General features: G+C 44.1%; 2 protein-coding genes across 3 annotated transcripts in view; both read right to left on the bottom strand.

Moving 5' to 3' along the window:
• Positions 1–14,446, bottom strand: part of LOC306841156 (interleukin-13 receptor subunit alpha-1-like) — a 72,232-nt gene extending 57,786 nt beyond the window's left edge. The window contains exon 1 of the mRNA XM_079370859.1: positions 14,434–14,446. The gene's annotated coding sequence lies outside the window, so the exon portion shown is untranslated. The remainder of the gene's footprint in view (positions 1–14,433) is intronic.
• Positions 1–20,967, bottom strand: part of dock11 (dedicator of cytokinesis 11) — a 74,478-nt gene that overhangs the window by 41,380 nt on the left and 12,131 nt on the right. For both annotated transcript variants that reach the window (XM_079370857.1, XM_079370858.1), the window contains exons 6-19: positions 19,014–19,109; positions 18,628–18,762; positions 17,586–17,772; positions 16,610–16,689; positions 15,113–15,196; positions 14,727–14,867; positions 11,680–11,949; positions 7,333–7,455; positions 7,111–7,193; positions 5,902–6,024; positions 5,581–5,657; positions 4,394–4,578; positions 4,181–4,246; positions 241–333 (exon numbers count right to left, since the gene is read on the bottom strand). In XM_079370857.1, coding sequence (XP_079226983.1) covers positions 241–333; positions 4,181–4,246; positions 4,394–4,578; positions 5,581–5,657; positions 5,902–6,024; positions 7,111–7,193; positions 7,333–7,455; positions 11,680–11,949; positions 14,727–14,867; positions 15,113–15,196; positions 16,610–16,689; positions 17,586–17,772; positions 18,628–18,762; positions 19,014–19,109 — 1,743 coding nt within the window. The remainder of the gene's footprint in view (positions 1–240; positions 334–4,180; positions 4,247–4,393; positions 4,579–5,580; positions 5,658–5,901; positions 6,025–7,110; positions 7,194–7,332; positions 7,456–11,679; positions 11,950–14,726; positions 14,868–15,112; positions 15,197–16,609; positions 16,690–17,585; positions 17,773–18,627; positions 18,763–19,013; positions 19,110–20,967) is intronic.

The following is a 20,967-nucleotide window of genomic DNA, read 5'->3' as shown; positions in this document are numbered from 1 at the left end:
GGCATCAGCTCCGCCATGAGGAGTCATGAAGTAGTGACACCCTGAGGCTGATTGGCAGAGAAAGCTAGATGAATTACATAAAATGAAGATATTTGGCAGCAGTGATTTAAAAATTGTATCACACGAGGAGTCATGATGAGAACTAAGTTGAACTAAATCAATCCCTGAGTGTGTGTGATAACGCCATAACAGGCGTGCACAGCTGCGGCTCAGTGACGTGACACAGCTCCATCCTCTCACCTCGTCGTAGAACTCCGGGCTCTGATTGTGGTGCAACACGGCTGCGTAGGTGCTGCTGGTGAAGAGTGAGTCTCCTGGCTTGCCGTAGATGCACTGAAAGGCAAACACAGACATCAGTCATAGGACTGTGGCCCTTTGATGTTGGGGCACGGCGAGGTGAGTGTGCAGCCCTTCATTGTTCAGAGAACAGAGCTGAATTGATGAAACACATCGCTTGTGTCCAAATGAAAGAGAGCGAATAAGAAATCCACACCTTAGATATCACTATTACACCCATCTTATTTAAAGTGACAGTACCTTCCAGCATGTGCTGAACGTTTATATCAGATAACCACAGTTTTATGACCTCACATTCGTAGATAGATCACAATAGCATTTTTAGCCTAAATGGTATATAGAGTCTTTAGATGAAGATTATTAAATGAAGTGAATGAATGAGATGAAAAACATTCAAAGTTATTGTTTGGACTTGTTATAAGGTTTTTCTTTGCTTGTAAAGATAACAGTTAAAAATAAACTGCATGACATTTTACTCTTTTATAGTAGTATTTTCTTATTTGACCTGTACACTACAATTTAACAAAGCCTATTTCTCCAAACATATACAGACTATTTTTATTCTTCCGATTGCTAGCAGCAGCTATTCAAGACATATAATTTTGTATTTTACAGTGAGAGAAGGTTGAGCAGAGTTCAAGTTATCGTTGGTGCGGCCCTCTGACAAAATGTGGGTTTCTCATGTGGCCCCTTGTAAAAAATAATTGCCCACTGCTGCTTTAGTAGATGCAAATTTGTTCCGTTGTGAAAAATTGCTACATAGCTAAAGCTAAAGCTAAAGCTTGGTTTGTACCAAGGCTGCAGAGAATCCAAGAAGAAGCACTGTGGGAAAATAAACTTTGGTGGAAAGGTCGAGCTTGAGCAGGTCAGCATATATCTAATGGGGGGCGACAAAGGGGGAGGGGGGAGAGACTCGTTGTAATGGCTGATAATTAGGATGCTAACAATTGTAGTCATCTCTAATGAACAGTAATGAGCAGAGCTGGCCAGAGGAAGGACAGAGTCCTGGAGCCAGATGATTGAAATTGAGACTGATTGGATCGAGGGGAGGATGGGCTGAGGCTTAGAGGGAGAGAGGAGAGGGTTTAGATCGGTCAATCTGAGGAGAACACGCAGCAGCCGGAGTGGGGGGGTGGGGGGGGGGGGGGGGGGGGCTTAGCACAGAGTCAAGCAAAGATGGGTTGATTTAGATCAGAAGGTAAAGTAGCGATGCAGGCGTGGTGTTTAGTTTGTTCACAGCCACAGGAAAAAATAAATCCGCTGATGGGAGTCCAGATTACCTGAGTCAGGATGAGGGTTTGGGGGGCGGGGCCAAAGGAACTTCCTCAGATGTGATCTATCAGTGAGTCCTGCCCTGTTCTTACATGTTCTCGACCACACATGCCAAAACCTCGAGCCTCACATGGGAACTCTGAGACTGCTCGACGTGAGAGGGATTGAGTCACAGATTGAAAGTATGCTGGCTGATAAAACTTTTTCTACCTGGATTACAATCTTTAATCCTAAAATACGACATCAGCGTATGATGTGTTTAAATAAGATGAGTTACTTCTGATTGGTCACTTTACACAGCAGTCTCTGCCATCAGTGTGTGAACGTGTCGGTGTGACCTGAGGTGTAAAAGGCCTTCGAGTAGTCAGAACACCAGAAAAATATACACACAATAAAATAAACCGTGCATGTTCGCTCTGTTGTACGTGTTTGCAGCTCGTTCCAGCTGATACCAAAATGAATCCAAGAAGCTATTTACTGCACTACAATGGCACCGATCAATCGTAGGACATCTGTTAGCTGACTGTATTAAAATGGTGTGGAAGCGCTGACATTATACCCAGGCCTCCATCCAAAGGGTTAAATGTGCACATGCTGAGGGAGAGAGCCGTGCTCGACTACATTACAAAGTCTGTTTCATGAGCTGCGATGAATCAGGATTAAAGTCACAGCTAAAAGTATCAGCTCATATTCAATGGGTTGGGTCAAAGTTCACAACTTTCTACACTCCATCGACTGGCTGCATCGGAGGAGCTCGTCTCTTTTCAGGCGTTAAAGGTTAAGATCAGGTGAGCCCAAACACTAATCACAGCATGCTCATAGAAGCAGGTTTGATGAGTGAACATGTTAATAACTTGACTTTGTAGTCTTTGGGGAATCTCATCGTCTTCAGCGTTCACATTCCTGTCACCAAAGATCCAAAAAACCCTCCGCTTGATCTGATTACAAACCACATGGAGCTCCTTGTTTGTGTGTGACTTCCTGCCTCTGTATGCTTTGAAGCGTTGTTTGAGATCTCACAGTGTGTGTGTGTGTGTGTGTCAGATCTACAGCCTCCGACGTACTGTACAGTATACACGCCTGACTGCATGCTGATCTGTCCGTCTGTCTGCACCATCTTAATCGGGAGCATCAAGTGTAACTGTTTTGGCGGCTGCAGTCAAAGAATACATGTTTTCCTCTCTCGCACTGGAAAAAACAGAGGGAAAAAAAAAGAAGCAGTCCACACCGCTTTGATGACCGTTTCCACCCACAAATATTTGACATGTGTGGCCAGACAGAGAAAGAGGAGAGGAAAAAGAGAGTGACCGTTTATCATCTGCTGCTGCCAGCTGTAATAACCAGCTTCTGGAAGCATTTCCTCTCTCCTCTTCTGGCCTCTCAGCTGCTCATTGACTTCCACTTTGTAAAAAGCAATAAAGAGACGAGTTTATCATGTTGGAGGCATCTCTGCTATCCATCAAATCTCACCCAGGAAACTCCAAATATTTTCCTGTCAGATATATTGTTTCTGCACCAGGCTCCTGCTGATGTTTGTCTGTTTCATCACTAATGAGGATCCATCTTCCTCTTACTCTGACCAAACTGCAGATGCCTGCTTTATAAAATGCAGACCGACGTATGTCTCTTTATGTTTTTAGAAATAATCTGAACCATGATTCATCCTGGGAACTCGTTTGAGTGCATCAGTCTTCACTTCTTCATACAGAAAGATAACATCTTTCTTATTTGGAGACTAAAGTACGGCATCTTTGTACAAAAAAAAAAAAGTTTGGATAGTTTCAACACAAAGTTACAGGAATTAAAAAAAAACATTTAGTGTTTATTTAAAGGTCACACAGTATGTAAAACATTTTACAGTGTTTTCTCTACGTCTAATCTCCGTCTTCTGTCTGCTCCACGTCTCAGAAAATGTGTGTGGATTTAGAACAAGAAACTTCACACACAAGGAGAATATGTGACCTTTAAAAGCAACATATGATGAGGTGTTATTCAGAAAATATAAGCAATATATAAATAAATGATTTGTTTGTCTGTTATATTTTTGGTTTAATTTGACAGGACAGCTCCAAAAGAGAGACGAGCACAAAGAGCCGAGTTCAGATTCAAATAAAAAAAACAAAATAAAGTATCCATCGCCCCAACAAAAGATATCTTTGTAGAAGTTTGCCATGTTTGCTTGTGTTTGATTGGACAGATAGAGACAGAACTGTGGGGAGAAGAAAGAGGGAGATGACGTGCAGCACAGGGCGGCTTCTCGGACTGCAGCCTCTGTAAATGGCGTGCACGCATCAACTGCTGAGCTTAAATTATTCATCAACTTCTGATCTGCAATCAGACATGAGAACTACTTCATGTCAGTACTGGGGGTCAGCAGGAGTGCAGCTGAGATTCACCCGGGCTGCGGCTCCTTTTTAAAAGGTTAGAGGGAAGGAACAGGACCGTTTGTGTGTTGTTGGCGAAGGTTCGCAGAATGAGGATGAAACTTAGCAGCACCAGCTGGCCACCTACATATTATATTTAGTGGCCACAGGGCAGCTTTTCTTTTCAAAGTGAAAAGCCTTCTACGATACATGGCCAAATGTGTGTATCCTTTATAACAGGGACTCACCTTTAAAGGGGCTGCACCCTCTTCATCTGAATCTCTGAACTGGACACAGACTGCAATGTTTCTGGCCTGGGGCGGAGAAAACGTGCACAAGTTAATAATAGCATCCGGCAAACTGAAGAAAAAAAAAACCCAACAGAGAGAGAGAGAAGTCGAGGTTTATCTGGGACACAATCTCTACCCTCATTTTTACCACTTTCATTCTGAGTCCCACACCTTGGTGAAGCTCTTCTGGTTGTCGTATTTAAGCAGCAGGGGGTAGACGTACAGCTGGTTCTTGTAGGTGGTGAAGGGGTAGTTGTACTTGGCCTCCTCCGGGAGAAACTCCTCAACCTCCACTGACACCCGCTCACAGCCGTCCTCGAAGGGCTTCACGGGAATGTACGAGGAGGTCACCGTGTCTGGAGGGAGACGGCAGACAAAACCTCAACCTGCTTGTTCTGCCCTGCACACTCAACTCAACGTCATTCAGCGTTTTGTTTTTTTTCACAAACCGGAAATATTGCTTTTAATAACAAAACAGTAACAGCAAGTTCAAGTGAGCTGATGCTGAGGATGAAGACGGAGAATTTAACTGGAGTTGGTGGGAGGGGGCCCTTGACGTATATTCCCTGTGACTGGTGCAAGGTGTGAGACAACTTCAGTCTCCATGGTTACAGTGAGGGACATACCAGGGAAGTCCCGATACAACTTAACTACAACAAGTTTTGTCATGTGTACTGTTAGAAAAGGTTTGATCAAGTGATGCTACTCAAACAAGAACAACAGTAGGAAGGAGAAAAACCGACCCATTTCTTATTAACCAGCTGGCTACATACTTTAAAGCTCCAACATAATATCTACAGTGTTCTACAATTTAATAAAATAAATAAATTAGAAGACCCTGAAAAATTAAATAGATCCAATAAAAACAAATTATACTTTGAAAGTCTTTTAAATGGTCTGCTTATAGGAGTGTTTATATCTGAGATTTTAGATGCAGTCAAATAAAATCTGATATTCGTTTTCTGGCTGATCGATATCCGATCAATATCGGATCGAGACACCCCGACCACATATTGTATGTCATCTGTCGGATCAGGAGAATTTCAGAAGCATTCGTCACGAGATATTTTCAGGAGTGCCAATGTGTAAACAGCTAAAGACTCTCTCAACCTTTGACTGTGATTTAAAGGTGATCGACATTAAAGAAACTCAAGGTTGACCTGCTTTTGTGTTTCACATTCTGGTCTAGAAACGTTCAGCAGAGGCTCACTGTGAACCCACAGAAATGTGCGTCAGGTGTCACATAAGACCGAGCTTCCCGTGCTGTCTTGTGACGTACATCACTGAATGCACGGCAACATGTGACTTCACCTACAACAGGCTGGGCATCACTTTCTGTCACAGAGTGAGGGACTTACTGGAGAAGTCAGGGGGGACACATTCAATGGTGACGTTCAGTTGTCCGGGGATGGCCTGAAGTTTGCTCTTCTCAGGTCTGACAAGGACCAAAGAAAAAAAGAACAACCAAGAGCAATCAAGTCTGAAACAAGCATCATTTTAAATACAGAGATGGTTTTTTTGATGGGAGGAAAATCCTGAATAAGCACCAAAGTTGTGTTCAAATGAACAGAGAAGTCTCCTTTGCACTATATGTGGAAGTACATGTTCAAAATGCAATGTGTTTTGTGCTACGGTAACCAAGCGCTGGCTTTTATGGCTGAGCGGCGGTGATGACTCACTTCCTGATGTCAGCCAGCAGCTTGATGACGTCGTCAGTGGAGATTTTGCTGCTATCCTGGCGGTAGAGAGGAGAAAACTTCCCGTCCATGTCGAGGCTGCCCTGAGCGTCTTTGAACACTTGCCTGGAAACACAACACACACACGGCTACAGCTCCACACTCACGTCTTCATTCAAGGTTAAAGGACTCAAACTGGAAACGGAGGAGCTGGCAGGACAGGGCAGCACGATGTTTGTGTGTGTGACGCTGACAGGTTACAGTGACACCTCGAACCCAAACTGGAGAGCACAATGATGGCCCTGTTTGGTTTAGTTAAGAAGAAAAGCAGGCCTAATGGACGAGCTCTTTGGATGTTTTTACAGCAGGTTCTCTGTGGGTTACATGACTTGCGATAACCAGAATAACAGGATACAGCTATTCTACGATACTGGATATATCAAGACAATCATTGTTTGAGTATCAACTTCTCTGATTATCATGAGAATACTTCATTCCCCTAAAAAGTGCAGATTTAATGCTTTTTTGTTGTTTCCTCTTGTTTCGTCCATCACGGTTAAACTTGTAACTTCTTTTCACCGACGTCTCACATCCTCTCACTACTCTTGCACTTCTGCTTGTTTTGTCCACGTTTGCCTCCTTGAGGTGAAAAGCATCTCCACGAGGAGTCATGAAGCCGGGAGCCGGTGAGTAGAACCAGAGTGCTGTATTTTTATATGAATTAAAATATCTTATATTTGACAAGCAGTGATTGGATAATCGTGTCACAGGAGTTGGGATCAGGATGTAGTGATATTTTTTTCCCACCCCACATCGTTTGTTTATTTATTTATTTTTTATTTTGTAATTTATTTCTTAAAAGAAAAATCACTCAGGATAACATACCGAGGTACTGGTCCTCGATTTTACAGTTACAATTTCTTTTTACAACTTTCTACCCGCCCTTATAGAGGTAGGCCAACAAAAAACTAAACAAAAACACATCCTGTCTGCTCTCTCATGGATAATGTGTAAACTCCATCATGTGTAGAAAGCTTGATACGTATTTATAATTTGTTGATGTGAACATGATTTAAAAAAAGTGTAAATTTGACATATTTCTCCGAGATCCATGATGATCTGTCGTGCACTCCCACACGGCTGTTTTAAACGTGAATGAATCCAAAGCACAGATCATTGCTGTTTAATATTTGAACTGGTGGAGTGTCTTACTTGGCAGCCCAGGCGAACGGCATCCTGTACTGGCCTAAGCGTTGGCATGTCTGCTTGGCAGCTTTGAGGACCTTCTGGGCGGTCTGCGGAGAGACACACGAGAGAAATCCAAACACAGAATCAATATGGTGGAGAGATCCCAATATGTGGAAGTGATAAATAAAGGCTGCTTTCGTCTCTGGTTTGCTTTGGTTTGATACGGAAAAAAAAAAAGAGCTGGACCTTGTTGATGTCGGAGGTCTTGATGTACGGCTCGGCGCAGTGAGTGATGCCGTTCTGTAGCACCTTCTCCACACGGGCCACCAGGAAGATGTCAGCGTGGGGGTTGGTCACTGAAAAGATCCCCTGCAGGAGAGAGGGAGAAAAAGAGAGAGAGAGAGGAGGATCAATTCAGCTGGGACTTCATTAAGGCTGCAAGCAATGTGCTCACAATCCACACGTCTGAGGTTATCAATAAATCATTAAGTCAGGCCCAATATCCCTGACCTTACACTGAAACAAAGGAACCCTCATACCCTGCATATGGGGACGTAAACAGAGAAGAGTCTGGAGCCTTGGAGACGATATGTATGACAACATTCTGTCTGTAAAGTTGCCCATGAACTGAGCCAATGATATGCTCCTGATCTCCCATGGAGAAAATAATCAATCCATTAGATTTATCTACAAAATGAGGATTGCTTTGTCCTCACAGGGAGGAGGGTCCTGGTTTGAATCCTCGTGGTACAGGAGCCTCTCTGTGTGGAGTTTGCATGCGTGGGTTCTCTCCGGGCACGCCGCCTTCCTTCTAGAAGTCTCCGTATATGTGAATGTGAGTGTGGCCCTGTGGTTGACTGGCAAATAAGTCCAGGGTTTACTCCGGCCTCTCGTCCAATGACAGCTGGGATCAGTTCCAGCCCACTGCGGCTCTGACCGGGAAAAGCAGTACAGATAAATGATGTCTTATGATTAAGGGGGGCGGCTGTGGCTCAAGCTGATAGAGTCTCCTGGCCAGAAGGTTGAAGGTTCGATTCCCCACTTAACCCCACATTGCCCCCGCTGCTCCGTCAGTGTCGTACGAATGTTTACGAATCGGGTTAGTTCCTTCTGATGGAAACTTTTTGTCGTCAGTTTGCTTCACCTCCGTCCTTTTTCTTTGAAGGGCAGGTGGGCGGAGTCGACATTCTCCTATAAATGTGCTAACAGCAACGATACTGACGAGAGAAAGACATGAAATCATCACGTCTTGAAACGGCTGACATCATTTTGCAGATGTCGTGGCTGAATCCGTGGTTGTGTTTATACTGGCAGACTGAGAGAGTCAATGCGGACTCGCTCTGTCTTAATAGGTCGCCTGCGTCTCTGCAGAGCGAGAGCAGGGGAAGTGACTGCTGCACGCTGAAGTTCAACAGGAAAACCACACAAGGCTTCACATCTATATTTTTGCTCTTGGGAGGAGGGGGCCGTCTTTCATCTTTGCAGTGTCAGTTGTCACAAACAAACACACAAACGGGGGGACAGAAACGACGTCGGGCAAAGTGCAGATAAAGGTCTTGTGGGAGGTTTTTGGGAACAGCGACAGTGAAACGAACAAGATAAAGTTGATTGGAAACAGAAGGGGGTCCCAGCACTAGTCTTCAAAGTTGAAGGACATCATGAGAAAAGAAACTGGATACATATTAGAGAAGCAGCAGACTACTTCCTGGTTTCGCTCGCAGCCACAATCCTGCTCTTGGTTTTAAATTCGAAGCTGCTTCAGTTTATGCTTCCTGGTATAACTAAGTGTCACTGCTGCCTCTTGTCCTGGTTTGTATCTGGGAGAAATACTCCTTGTGTATTTGAACAAGTGTATTAGATTTGTGAGTTATGTAACGGGCTGGAATAGAGGCTGCTGATGTAAGAAGTGGAGGCTCTGTCCTTGGACCACACCCAATGCACCTAAATTAAACTGTGGGCTGCAGAGCTCGAACAGCGCGCTAATCACAGAGGGAGAGGCCATGCTTTACGGATGCATCTGTCCGTATGACGTCTGAGTGTGTGTGTGTGTGTGTTGCATTTTCAGATGTCTGAGACAAAGCATAACATTAGGCCTCTAAATTAGACATAAGGAAGCTCTGTTTTCTTAAGCCTGCAGCTTTAAGAGCAGTGTGCGGCAGTCCAGCTCAATATTAGAAATACTGGTTTTTGTCATGAGCACTTCATCCCACTGACTTCTTTTAATATTCTTCTCAATACCTGTCAGATTGTCTCTGTCATCATGAGACATTCAGGACCTCCAGGAAGACGCGTTTACTTATTGTTTCAAGATTCAGAATCATGCAGAGTGAGGCAGCTTTCAGTTTCTACGCCGTCAGCGGTGGAAAAAAGCTCCAGAGAAGCAGAGACTTACTCAGTCTTATAAATCACTACTTTTATATAACCTTTCATTTTGATCTCTTTGTGTTTCAATGTCTTCATGTTCTCTTAAAACGTTATTTTGCTCTTTGTATGAATTGTGTGCTTTACAAAGAAAATAAACTTGACAAAACTTTAAAGCGCCTGTAATTACTTTTACGTTTGTTGATTTTGGCGCCCCCTGTGGACAAAGCTGTACCTCTCTTTACTGATTTTGACCTATAAAGTCTTTTTTCATTTAAAATAAATAAATCCTGCTGACTTATAACATTTTAATGTTTCAATCATGTAGATCGTGTCGTGGAAAATGTAAAACACTGATTCTACAGTGTGCCGTTTATCACTTTGTCTGCCACCTACCCCCCGACAGCAGTTTAAGGTCTGTTTGATGCCCAGGAACGAACTCCTCATAGGAGCGTTAAATCCTGTTTTTCTCCGTCGCTGCGTCACGTCTCTCCTCACAGAATTGGAAAGCGAGTATTTGAATACTTTTCAAATCCTAACTGGTGCTAATTAACAACAGGCCCCAGTCTCACCGAGTGACCTAATCGCATGAAAGAGCCAAGCAGTCGGACTGTGTGTATGCAGACGAGTTCGCCTGAGCCAAAGGTAACACGCAGGTTTCCACGACTACGCCGATGACACACTGCTGTGTGTTTCCTTGGATATAGAAAACAACACCCTTCGAATAATAACTGTAGTGTATAAACTTTTACATGATTGTTTTCTCTCATATTGTCACGATGGCGCTCTTAACATTCGGTGACAGCGTCTTGTGATATTCACTTTTTTCTATATTTGTATTCATTGTCCTGTTTTTGGACTAATGTTCAGCAGCTTGACTGATCCCCATTTAATGGAGGCTTTTATTTATTTATTTATTATTATTATTATTATGTACTGTAGGTACTAGGATAAACATGGCAACCCATGAAGGTCAGATTTGGACAAATCTTTACCGAGAGATATGCTCATTATCTTTGATTTTAACAATAAAAAGAAAGTTCTACACTTTGATAAAGTGGGAAAAAAAACAGAGTCAGCGATCATGAGGCATCATTCTGGTTACTTAAAACACGGACCAGCTGCAGACTGTCTGTGACATATATACTCAACCACAGCCCTGAAAAATGAACAGTGTTAATACATTTACATCGGTGACTGGGGTTTAGTTTATTTCCCTTCGTGTGTTTCTTGTAAACTGTTTCAGAAGACTGAGGTTCTAACAGGTTTTTTTATGATCATAACTTTCCCTCTAGCTTTCTAAGAAGTCAAATCATTAATACTTAGAAAAAGTCTCAGATGTCAACACTCCTGAACTTTTATATTGATCCTTTTTAAAGTGGCTGCTGGATAAAAAAGAAAAAGAAAATGGGTATAAAAGCATAAAAGCTTCTGTTTAACAGATATCTTAACAAGTGATGGAGCCAGCAGCAATAAATCCTTTAAACAGGAGCTCCTTGGTGTGTGGATCTTTTTCACTTCCGTTATCTTTCTGTGCAGGTTGACCGTCATAAATCTGGTCTAGTGTGAAGAACCTGCACAGGCTGAAAACCAACTTAAAGAAACACATGACGGCAAAGCAACAAGGAGCAAATGATTAACAAGTGTCTGACTAAGTCTTGGCTGAATTCCTCATGTGGCCTCAAAGCTTTGAACACCAGCAGCTCGTACGAGATGAAGTATCAGTTTCACATCAGTCAAAGCCACGTCAGCAAAACCCGGAAGCCAGAACGGCTAATTAGCTGCTGCTGCTGCTGCAACCCCAGAGTTTATCTGACGTGTCTTTGGAAGTAAAAAGGGGCCAGACCTCAGAAATACGACACAACAAAGCCGTCTGCTCTTAATTATAGCACACAACAATTTAAAACTATCATCTAATTAGCAATTTCCTTTCATCTTTTACATCCCTGTAAATCATGACTTCATAAATGTCCCTTTCCCTTCAAGCATGCTAAAAGTTCAACTCTCTCAGGGTATTTGTACGGGACCAGCTCCGTGCTTCAAAGCCGTCTGAAGGAGCCGTGGAGGATGGCCCTTTTTTTTCTGGAAGTTTGCAACCAGTTGAGAAGATCAGAGCCGGTCAGTATGTGAAGTTTGATTTACAGAAACTTGCTTTTGACTTTCACGCCTTCCATCTCTGAATCAGGTTGAGTCATTTCCTGGAACAAGCAGCTGTCTAAAACCAGCCCATACCTGTGTGGGGAAGCGCAGCAGAGCCTCCGACACCCTCTGAAGAACCGGCAGGCCGTTCCCTTTCCCAGAGTCTCCGTTCACCATGACTCCCCCACCTCCTCCTCCTCCTCCTCCTCCTCCCTCTGAGTCCGACGAAGGAGAGAGCTGGCCTGAGGCGTCCGTCAGCATCTCCCGGACGCAGGCCGGGTTCAGGTCGATGTGGAAATCGGCTGAGATTTTGCAGCTCTTTGAAACGTCGAAGAGAGCCAGGCTGATGAAGAAGGGTTCCACCTGAGGTTCAGAGAAAAGAGATGATAGCTTTGTGAATTTCTCCGTCTGTGAGATGAATAAAGGATAATCTCATCTTATCACCGGATTCATAAACTTAATTTTTTTTAAAGCTTAATCCCTTTCATCAAGAGTGCAATCAGTACTCCATTTTTTTCAGAAGCTTTGGGGAGTTGTATGAACCTGTGGTAACTTATAGCCTACCATCTTTGACAGAGTCACGACAATCACCATGGTAACCCTAAGATGGCTACTTCACGTGTTCTTAAACAGCTTTTTTTCATCTCTGAAATGTGAATAAAAGCTGCATTTAACACCCTTTACACATCGGATCCTCTGGCAGACATGGATCTGTACTTTGTACACGCAACGTTTTCCTGTGATCATGAGTCACATCCTTTTGTTTTCTCGACAGCAATATTTCAACATTGACTTGTTTTTAAATTTTGGGGCTTTAGATAATGCTCATGTTCACAGAGATCATTTCATCATTTTATTTCCTAAGCAGTTTACTTTTTTTTTTTCATTATCTCTAAAACTATTTCAAACAAGCTCCAACAGCTTTATGACACTGAGAAGCAAGTAAAATAGCATTCATTCATTTATCGACCAAAATCCATTTAGACTGAGAGGTGTTGCTTTTTAGGGCAAATATTGTGCTGCACTTAAAATGTGACTAATTTTGATTAATTAATTAGAAAGAGTTAATTAGTTATAATGTCTTAATCATGTCCCACCCCTAATTAAAACAGAAGTTTAAGAAACATTTGTTGCAGGAAAATTGAATTTTAAAATGTAAGATGGAATATTGACTCAAAGGAAATGCTCTCTGTGAATCAGACAAACGACTTCTTCTCTGGTTAGATAGCAGCGCTGGCGCTCACTCAGTGCTGACCACACATTTGTGAATGAGTTTGCTCTCGTTGGATGGACGGTTCCTGCATTGTTACTAAGGAAGGAACAGAGAGGAGGAGGAGAGAGCGTGCCTCTAAACCACAGATATGATTCAACTCGTCTACAGGAGGAAGAGCTCCAACTGAAGCTTTGATGACTATTAACCACCCCACACGCTCTGAGCTGCTGCCAGATGTTAGCAGCCGCTCTTTGCTGACAATACAGAGAAATATTTCAACATTTATCAGACCAACTTTCTGCACAACATCTTATTTGATAAGTTTAAAGCTTGGATGATTCCAGCGTAGATATATTTTTAAAAAATCACAACAAAGTCAAAGTGATTCTTTCAGGAACTAATTGGAGAGGTAATAAAACAAAACATCTGACACGTGATTGGTTAAAGACTTTGAAGCAGGAAAATGTGCAAAGTCCAGACATAGTTAAACCAAGTGAAACAACGCCTGCAATCTAACTGTGCTCAAACCATCGACACGCCAACATATCGTTATGTGCGCCTTGAAGTGACACATCGATGCACACGACTGCAAAGCTGTGATGACGGTTTTTAAAGATATGTGACCGATGGTGCAGATCACAGAAACACCACAGCCATAGCTCCTCTGATATTCAAGTATTTGAAAGTATTTCTAGGATCTCTGAGGAACTGAATGGAAGAGTTTCAAGTTGTAAGAACAAATAATTCTCGACAATAAAAAGGATCTATTATCGTGATTTCTGTGTATCGGTCAGTATCTAAAATCAATGTCATGTATCGTATCGAGGCCTCAGTGTCCTCATACATGTCATGATGTTGGCTGAGTTCATTCTAAATGACGTCTGTTTGGTGAATGCCAGTAATTAGTAGGTTTATTGAAGTGATATGAACTATGAGGATACCCCACAGAGAGCACATGATAGGTGTGAGGTCACGAGGCTTCACTCTGGGACGTCTTTTAACCCACTTTATGACTTTTCTGCATCAACTCGTGACGTTTATCTCCACCTCCACACGCCTTTTTGTGTCTTTTGTTCTTAGATGTAAACTCTTTTTTCTGCTGCTGCCATGACGTCTACCTCTGATCATTCTGTACCTAAAGATATAATGTCCCGGTGTATGTAGGTAAATATATAAATCAACATTTGTAAAATGATAACCGATGGTCAGATAAGTCTCACGCCGTACAGCGACGTCACAGCTTGCAGCCGTGACTTGTGAGAGCGCTCGCAGCACATGAACCCAAACGTTCAAGATGGCTCCCTGCTCTCCCTCTAATGTAAAGTCATCAAGCCGAGTTCGAGCCGAACAACCTCGCTTTGAATATCTCATCCCTCACCACGCACCACTAAACGACTCTCCCACACGCTGTAGGTAATGAGGCCAGCCCGACCTCCACTCTCTGAAGCGTTTAACCTCCCGAGGATCAGGAAAGCCTCTCTGATCACAGAAGAGCCTTCTCACTCCGTCCACTGAACTGGAAAAACATCTCCAAAACAATCCTTCAATCCCCCACCCTGGAGAAAATCACAGACACTTTGTATCAGCTGTTTTATCTACTTAACTGGAGGGCCGTATAAGTCTCACGGGTCAACGTTTAACTCCACATAAACCCAGAAAGAATCAAGATATAAAGAAGGGCTCTCTCCTTGAATGGCCTGGTTCTTTCACTTTCAGACAGGGCACCATGAATTATGAAGGTATATTATCTGGGGCAGCAGGTACTGAGGGTGAGGACTGTACATGCTGCTGTAAAAGCACTAATGTGTGTTGTGGCTGCATCTCCTGAAGTGTTGTTGGTTTGATGGCATGGGGAGGCAAAATAAGGACGAAGATTAGAGAGTAAATACAGACACAGTATGCACATGGAAGTAACGTAATGACGTACATTTGTGAGGACGCTGTCACCCTTCTCACTAACGCAGCCCTGGAGACTGAAGGTCAAGTCGTGGCAGCTGACGACGATGCGGCGGCCGAAGCGCTCCTCAAACGGCTTCACGTCTGGCTCGATGCCGGAGAAGTCCAGCCGCTGAACGAGCAAGAGAAGAGGAGGAGGAGGAGAGAAAGGGAGGAGGCAAGGAGGCAGAGGATAAAGCAAAAAGATTGAATCGATGGAGAGGATGAGTGAGGACATGTGTTGAGAAAAAAGAAAAAAAAACAGCAGAGGATAAAAGAGAGGGAAATGGTGGGAAGTGGAGTGAGAGATGAAACGGTGTGAATCGATAGTGAATTAATAAATAATGAGATGACAATTCAAAGAAGCGTCGTCTGTACCTGCGTCTCAGGATCAAGAGAGAACAGCTTTTGTCTGCCCTCGTTCCTGTTGAGCTTATTGAGCTGGTCCGTCTCCCTGGCAAACTGCGCACAAACACACACACACACACTTGAAAAATGATATAAGGCTGTCACATCTCATTAGATTTCTTAAACGTTCAGTTGTATATAAAAGTATTAAAGCTGGATGAAAGACGGAGCCCTGTCCAAGTTACCTTTCACGCATCATTAAAGCAGGCATCATGTAGATCCTATGAAATTATCTCTCTGAGTCATGACTGTCTGAAGTGAGTGAGGAGCGCGAGCCCCGCTGGCTGACTCCTCCCCTTGTGTATAAATAAAGCTGTTTAAGTCAAGGACTACGGATCAAGTTTTGAAATCCCGGTCAGTCTGTGTGAACGTACATGCAGTGTGACACTACGTGTGCTAACATTAGCATGCTAACACAACAATGCAGGACACTGGTAGCTACAGCTCGACCACCGCTTGACTCCTTCGTGCCAACACGAGGGCTACAGCGACTCTGAGGAGCTTTCTCCTGGTGTCCATCTTGGCGTCCCCTGTGGACAAAGTACATTTTGTCCACTAAATGCTTCGGTGGTAATTTCCGATGAAGAATCTAATCCTGCTGAAATTTTCAGTTTTCTTTTTAGTGGTGTTTTTTTTTGTGGGTCACGTCGAGACATTAGCTTTAATTACACTGGGTTTTATAACCAGCTCAAAAGTCCTCACAGCAGCTTTAACAGAGGTAGAATCTCTGCCCCTTGGTGTTTTTCTCTGCCAGTAAAACAACACAAACAAGGAGAAGGAGGAGACATGCAGACAGAGAGGAGGGAGAGGGGCATCTAATGGAGACAAATAAATCAAACCCTGGGGTCACAGTAAGAGCTCTTATCCAGCGTCCTCCCCATCTCTCCTCCCCTCGTTCGTTCTGTGACGGGCCTCGCAGACAAACTCAAAATGATCTGGTCTGTGCAGAGAGAACGGGCTGTGCTGCGAGGGCCCGGGGCAGCTCAGAGCACACAGGGCTTTGTTGTGTGTGTGTGTGTGTGTGTGTGTGTGTGTGTGTGTGTGTGTGTGTGTGTGTGTGTGTGTGTGTGTGTGTGTGTGTGTGTGTGTGTGTGTGTGTGTGTGTGTGTGTGTGTGTGTGTGTGCATAGCTCAGGGTTTATAGACGCTTTAAAACCTCTGTGGAATGAACACTGCTTTTCTCGGACACTGAAAACGAACGCAGACGCTGAGAGTCAAACAAAGAGCGATGTAGGCATTCAGAAACAAAGGATGGTGTTCTGAGGTGGGTCTTTCTCCGTGTTCATTTTCATTCACGACTATCTTCACCGCTAACTATGCAGTGACAGGTAGAAGAAAATCAGCCTGCCCTCGAACTATGAAACTATCTGCACGGCTCTCAGTCTTCATATTATCAAAAAGGAGGGGTCAGCTGATTCGTCTGAACAATAATCAATAATAATCAAGCCATCCAGTTCGTCGTTCGTACCTTCATGAGTTCCGGCTGTAAGCTCCTCCCCATGCTCTGCAGCAGGCTCTCACCTTTCCCTTGGCTTGTGGTGTCGTCATCTGAGCGAACAGAGCAGTGATCATGCATGGATAAAAGTTATCAGACACACCGAGAGATCGCCTTGATAGACAGATAGATCAACATACTCTCTCGCTTTATGTTTCCTTAATGGCTCTGCTGTGATTCCAGAGAGGACCGACTCATATCTCACAGTCAACTGGCTAAATCAGAAAGAGGCCATTCACCATTCTGCTGACGTGTGATGGACTGAGTGAACTTTTACTGCCCCTCCATCTCTCTGGATGGTCTCACACTCGCTCATAGGCGTCTTGCTGGCCCGAATGTTTTTCACTAGAACATTCTGCTGAGAGTATTTTATTGTATTAAGGGGAAAGAGGACCAATGGATGCTGGCAAGACCGACACAAAGTGCATAAAAGTGCTGGCTTTCTTCCAAAGAGCTGGACAAGCAGACTCCCTCTACAAGTAGCAGACGGGTTTTTTTTTTTAATTTGGGAGGAAACAGAAGAGTGAACAGGACAGCCGAAAAACTTCTTGATTTACGTCTCTACCTGCACAAGTAGGTCGTATTCTCTTTTTGGAGGATTTATAGCTTAAAACACTTCCAGTTCTCTACTCCAGGTAAAGTCTCCTTTTTTTTCCTCTTATGCAACACTGGAATATGGAAGCCATTAAAATGTGGTTCAATGTGAGTATAAGTGGAGTTTTGGACTTTTTTCCACTGCGAAGGAAAGGGATTACTTTAACCCTGGGCCCTCCACTGAAACAGGCTCAGCAGTAATGTTCATACCTGTTATTATTATCATCACTGCATGGACCATGACTGTGCACCCTCCTGGTAATGCTGTTAATCACAGCGTCAGTGAAAGAGGATCTGAGCTTGTTTGTAATAGTTTGGGGTGGGGGGGGGTTTCCGATGTGACAGCGCAGCTCACCGAGGGAACATTCCAGCGTCTCTGCACCGTTCCTCCGGTCCTGGCTGGCGGTCTCCACGCTGCTCTGCAGAGCCTGCTTCAGCGTGACCACCCACTCCTCCATCTCGGCTTCGCTGTCTGCAGCCAGGAAGTGGCTGTAGCGGTCCTGCATCTTCAGCTCGAAGCCGTTACGCCGCATCTTTGGGCTCTATGGGAGGAAAGTTTATTGCATTAAATCCTCTGATTTATGTCCCCCTTTCACTTTCTGCTAATAAGAGGATTGCTTTAGTTTGGAAGAGGATTTGTCTTGGACTTTCTACTTCCATGTTTATCATTTTCAACACAGCTCCGCACTGTAAAGATTGTTATTTGTTCAGTTTGCGGTGCACAACATGCTTTTGATAGTCAAACACCTCGTCCTCTGTGTGATTCAGCATTAAAGCAATCGACTGGACTGAGTCTCGGCGCTCGGCCAATTCATCTCCTGAATGTGCTCATCAAACTGAAAGCTTCCTGGCAGCCTCTCTGCTCGGTGCAGATCTGAATGAGGTACCGACCTGATCCGTGAGCCAGCAGTGGCCTCTCATAATCAGCTGGAACCGGACTTCGCTACCCAAGTCAGTGGAATGCTGTAAATCCTTCCGATCAAAACGGCTAAAAGCCTCTGGAGCGTGGTAAGACACGGAAACACACGGGGGAGGGAGGGAAGCTTGTACCAAGGAGGAAAAGTTTCCAGAGGGCATGGAGCAAGTTAAACCAAAGTGTAACTTTTAATAAACAACACGGTGGAGGATTGACGTTCTGCCTGTCTTGGTCAGGACACTCTTGAAAAAAAGATCTCTAATCCCAAAAAGTGAAACGATGTTAAAAAGTGCTCGGAAACAGAGGCGCTGTTTCCAGGCTGCTACCAGTCCGGTAGTCTGGGGTCTTAATGAAGTTCGGGACTTGTTCCAGTTGAGGCTGCAGGAGTGAAAGGCTGTTTTCTGGCCGCAACCTAATCCATCAGGCTAAACGCTGACAGTCTAACAACAAGTGAGCATGCTTGTTTTTGCAACAGCAGTACCTGCACGACGTCTATGCACGAGTCCAGGTAGATGGATCCTTTGGTGTCCTTGCAGTTCTTCTCATCCTTGTAGGAGTTGAGGATGTAGGAGCCGTCGGGAAGCTGAGACAGGTAGAAGTACCTCCTTTTGAACACCTGCAGATCACAGGAGACCGAACCGTCAAGGTTCATGTCAAACAGATAGAAAAACTTTTATCAGGGAAAATGTTTCCTGAGTATGTACATGTCTGTGCTGAGCCGACTTAAATTGCAGTGAACTGCTGAATTCTTGTCTTAAATAGATTTCTGTGAAGAGGAGCCATGTCCTCCTTCCTCTCGTCTGTGATGAGCTCTGTGTTTCTCATTTGTTGCATGAATAAGAGGCAGCAGGTCTGGAGGTGACTCACCCTCATGGAGACCGACAGGCTGCTGTTGATGTTGGCCTTCTGGAGCCAGCCCTGCTTCATGATCCCTCCTCTCTGGGAGCACAGAGACGCTGAGTCCTGACAGACACAAACACAAACGCTGCCAATCAATCAAGACCGACTTCATCACACACTTTCATTCACCTTCACGATTATGTCAGGATTATAGAAGCCCGTTTTCACCAGTTGAATAAAAATAAAAATGTACAGACTTTTTTTTCTCCATTGTTAAGTATTGCTTTCTCATAATTATGAGATATTATACATAGCATCTCATTATCATTAGATAATGTCATAATTATGAGAAAGCAATACTTAAGAATGGCGAAAAAAAAGGTCTGTACATTTTTTTTTCAACTGCCGGAAACGGGCTTCCACACAGGAAGTAAATAAAAAAATAAATAAATAAATAAACACGCTCACCATCAGTAATTTCTGCACGTGCTGAATAGCACTCTTTAACACAGTATGACATTCGTTTCACTAAATAAAGGGTTCAGGTTAAGTCAGTCACTGGGGTCTGTGGGCCCCCCAGTGGGTAATGACGTGGGGTTAACATGAGTCCAGCTGGATCCATTTTCAGCTGAATGTATTTGCTTTTAAATTCACGGATCTTCATAACACAGCCTCATAACTCGTAACCATCATGGGACTGATGGTGAGCACAAGCATTCATCACAAGGGGGAAGATCCTCCGCTCTCATGCACACGCACACGCACACACACACACACACACACACACACACACACACACTAATTGAATGCATGTAACTGTGTAACATGACACTCAGTGGACGGAGGTCGAGGTGTGTTCGTGTGTGATCACAGCTCAGATGAGCTTTATCACATTGAAGTGACATTTCTTGTCCTCTGAGCGTCACGCCTCCTCATGCGTCTCCAGTTTGTCCTGTAATCTAATTGGCTCTCCATTTATCCCTCCTGTAGCTTCTCCCTCAGACGGAGAGCGATCGTTGGCGGCCGCCATCACCTGTCGCCCCATGAGTGCTTTGTTATGGATCTACAGTTATGGCCCTTTGGTGGGTATAAACAGGTTGCATCCAGCACATGATGTAGACAGATCCTCTAAAGGTATTACCTGCTCTAGTTTCTTTCAAGTTCTTGATATTTCACTTATTCGACAATACAGCTGAGGAATATCCATCAACCCCAAAAAAAATTCAACAACAGCACGAAGCATTACGAGAAGTAATGCAGCCATCATCTCCTTCCGCTCCCTGCAGCACAGCAGCATTTGTTTGCCTTCAATTAGACCCTCCCTCCCTCCGTCTGAGATTATCCGGCTGGAGGGGAGGAGGAGGAGGATCGATGAGGGCTATTTATAGCTCCGAACATGCTGCTGGTTTGTCCGCCCTGCACTCAGTCTGAAGGGTCACTCTGCTCGCTCCCTGACGGACCACAAGTCAGAGTGAGTCTCGTAGCATAATTAGCAGCTCAGTGCTCGTCCAGGGAGGACAGGGATGCTGTATCTGAGCCATTTTTCTTTCTTTTTTTTGGGGGGGGCGGTTGTGACTGTTTTTTTTTTTTTTTTTAATCTTCGTTAATTGTCACTAACAGAGTGACTCGCCTGTTAAACCAATGGCTGATATTTACTACAGGTCATGTGAGGAACTTTAGTAAACTGTGGAGCCTCATTAGAAATAAAAAGCAGGTGTCGCTCTGGTTGATGGGCCTGCGCTCCCTGCTCTGTGACACCACAACAAGTGCAACCACGTTCAGCACAGGCGTGTGGACGATGACCTGCAGGGAAGAACCAAGGCGGGGTGATGCTAACGTTAGCCACGCTCTGCAATTATGTACCTGGTGTTTCAGAGCTCATTAAAACTAGAAGTCAATCTTCTTTTTGCTGAATGTTGTGAGCTGTTCACTGTTTCCCCGCCATGGTTCTACTTGGACTAAAGATCATTTAAGCTTCCAC

The sequence above is a fragment of the Symphodus melops genome (assembly GCF_947650265.1).
Source record: "Symphodus melops genome assembly, chromosome: 20".
In the NCBI taxonomy this organism is placed as follows: Eukaryota; Metazoa; Chordata; class Actinopteri; order Labriformes; family Labridae; genus Symphodus; species Symphodus melops.
This window is presented reverse-complemented; position numbering and strand designations above follow the sequence as displayed.